Source organism: Gossypium arboreum, chromosome 6 (genome assembly GCF_025698485.1).
Source record: "Gossypium arboreum isolate Shixiya-1 chromosome 6, ASM2569848v2, whole genome shotgun sequence".
Taxonomy (NCBI): Eukaryota; Viridiplantae; Streptophyta; class Magnoliopsida; order Malvales; family Malvaceae; genus Gossypium; species Gossypium arboreum.
Genome location: NC_069075.1, coordinates 82072175 through 82075039, shown reverse-complemented (window position 1 = coordinate 82075039; position 2865 = coordinate 82072175). Strand labels below are relative to the sequence as shown.

General features: G+C 40.9%; 1 protein-coding gene across 1 annotated transcript; it reads right to left on the bottom strand.

The window, feature by feature from the left end:
• Positions 1-816: 816 nt before the first annotated feature.
• Positions 817-1662, bottom strand: LOC108485050 (uncharacterized). The gene is made up of 2 exons (XM_017788910.1): positions 1509-1662; positions 817-1427 (listed from the first exon to the last, which is right to left on the bottom strand). The coding sequence occupies exons 1-2, from the start codon at positions 1660-1662 to the stop codon at positions 817-819; spliced, it is 765 nt and encodes a 254-aa protein (XP_017644399.1).
• Positions 1663-2865: the final 1203 nt, after the last annotated feature.

The following is a 2865-nucleotide window of genomic DNA, read 5'->3' as shown; positions in this document are numbered from 1 at the left end:
AACAAATTTTTTCTTTTCTCTTCCTCAATACACAACAATGGGGCATGCATGAGACCATTGTTTTCTTTTTCCATTTCTTTATTACCCATGCTCATTAATTTATTTTTTCACACATGATTCACCAACAAAACATGTCTATGACATGTTTTGCCCATATTCTTTGTCATGGCCGGCCATCACTTGTAAAAGAGGGTATTTGACATGCAAGGCCATTGTTTTGCATGCATGCTTTAATTAGTCATCACACATTCCCCATCATACTTTCAAAGTTTTCTACTAGGTCCTTTCTAGTGAAATTCACATTTATAACTCTAAATTAAAGCATCAAAAATGTCACACATGAGTTAACACATATTATAGGCATCAAAATAAATATCAAATTATTTTTATGCCTCGGTTTTTGTGGTCCCGAAACCACATTCCGACTAGGGTCGTTTTATGGCTGTCACAGGGTTAAAATACTCTGTTCATTAGACCCATAAAAGCTATCGGTGCGTTTGTCAGTCCAAAAGGCATTACCAAGAACTCGTAATGACCATAATGAGTCCTAAACACTGTCTTGTGCACATCGGCCTCTTTAACTCTCAGTTGATGATACTCCAACCGGAGATCTATTTTAGAGAATACCGATGTCCCTCACAGTTGATCAAACAGATCATCAATCCTTGGTAGAGGGTATTTGTTCTTAATGGTCAGCTTATTTAATTGCTTGTAATCGATGTACATACGCATGGATCCATCCTTCTTTTTCACAAACAAAACTGGTGCTCCCCATGGAGACACACTAAGCTGGATAAACCCACGGTCCAGTAACTCTTATATCTGGGCCTTAAGCTCTACAAGCTCCTTCAGTGCCATTCTGTAAGGGGCGATGGACACTGGAGTTGTACCAGGAAAGAGCTCAATCCCAAACTCCACTCTACGCTCTGGAGGTAACCTCGGTAACTCCTCAAGAAAGACGTCCAAAAAATCCTTGACTATTCTAATATCCTTTATCGAAGAGTCACTAACATATAAAACACTGACGTAAGCCAAGAACGCCTCGCAACCCTTGCGAACAAACTTCTCGACCCTTAGTGCAGAAATTACATTACTTAAATAGTTCCATCGCTCCCCAATTACCACTACCTCCTCATCTGCCTCAGTTCTCAGTACAACCCGTTTAGTGGCACAATCCAAGCTTACCCGATGTTTAACTAGCCAATCCATACTTAGTATTAAATTGAATTCTCCAAATGGCAGCTCCATATGATCGGCCAGAAAAACAACTCCTCGTATCTCCAAGGGAACATCTCTAAACAACTTATTTACCCTCACAGACTGTCTCAGTGGACTTAGAACAGTAATTCCGCTTAGAGTATTCTCAACTAGAATCCCCAATTTCTCAGTAACAGTGCAATCAACATAAGAATGTGTATATCCTATATCTATTAATGCAGTATAAGGTACTTTATGGATAAAGAACGTACCCATTATGACATCTGGAGCATCACCGTCCTCTCAGTGACGTGCAACATAAACCAGTACCGGCTGCCTCGCCTCAGTATAACCAACACCACTGCCCAGTGCTCTACGACCATGACTGAATCCATTACCACCCCTGGCCTGACCACGGCCTCTCGGTGGTTGCTGAACACCTCTTTGTGGCTGACTTGTACCCATACCAGTAGCTTGCACCTGATTGGGCCTCTACGGACAATCCTTAACCCGAAGCTCTAATGGTCCACACCTCAGACATGCACCCAACTTCCTCCAACACTGCATACGATGGCATTTTCCAGAATCAAGATGAATTGCGGTCCAAAGATGGCAGTGAGGGCCCTAACTTTGATTGGTCCATCAGCTCTGAGCTTTTTCTTAAACCTCTAAAAAGAATTTGAGGGCTCAGTATCCCTCTTACCTTGACCGTTCTCTCTGTTCTAGCACTCAGCACACGTCACATCCTCGGCGTTTTTTAGCTTGTCAACCAGCGTTACAAAATCTCGCTCCCTCTGAGGAGCTATCAGAACCCTTAAACCATCTATGAGGCCATTCTCAAATTGAACACACCGCTCTTATTCTGTTGCCACCATCCCACATGCATAGCGGCTCAATCGTAAAAATTCGGCCTCATATTCAGCCACTGTCCTATCTCCTTGAGTTAAATTCAGAAATTTCCTTCTACGGGTATCCACATAGCTGGCACCCATATATTTAGCCTGGAAAGTAGTCTTGAAAAACTCCCAGGTCAAATGATCGGCTTGAGTGCCCTCTTTGATGGTAAGCCACCACTGGTAAGCCTCGTCACTCAAAAGAGATATTGCACCTTTTAACTTCTGATCAGGGGTGCAGTCAAGGTCATCCATGATCCTTTCTATAATGCCCCCATACTCGATACCGTTGCTAGAGTCGAGCACGAGGTCTTAACGAACTTAAATCATTAATTAAACAGCTCAAACAATTTATTTTTAAAATTTCCAGACAAGCTAGTTAACTGCGTCACAGTCGCTTAAAAATTCATATCTAGAGTTCCAAAACTAGAAATTAAGATCCGTAAATTTTTCCTGAAACTAGACTCATATATCTATCTACTAAATTTTTTCTAGAAGTTTTGGTATGGCCAATTAGTACAGTTTATTAGTTAAAGTCTCCCCTGTTTTAGTGTTCGACCACTCTGACCCCTGTGTATTATGAATCAGATATCTCCCTGTAAAGAGTTTCAATGATTATGCCATTTGTTTCTATGAAAACTATACTAAATAAGGATTTTTTACATATAATGCATGACTTCTAATTATGTTTTTACAATTTAGGATGAATTTTTAAATTCAGAACAGGGGATTCAGAGACCACTCTGACCCTGTTCCACCAAAACTTAAATATCTC

Excerpts from the sequence above, each read along its gene's own strand:
- LOC108485050 (XM_017788910.1), bottom strand. The coding sequence starts at position 1,662 with ATGGGTACAAGTCAGCCACAAAGAGGTGTTCAGCAACCACCGAGAGGC. Across the intron at positions 1,428-1,508 it reads GGTACTGGTTTATGTTGCAC|ATATAGGATATACACATTCT; the intron begins GTCACTGAGAGG and ends CTGCATTAATAG.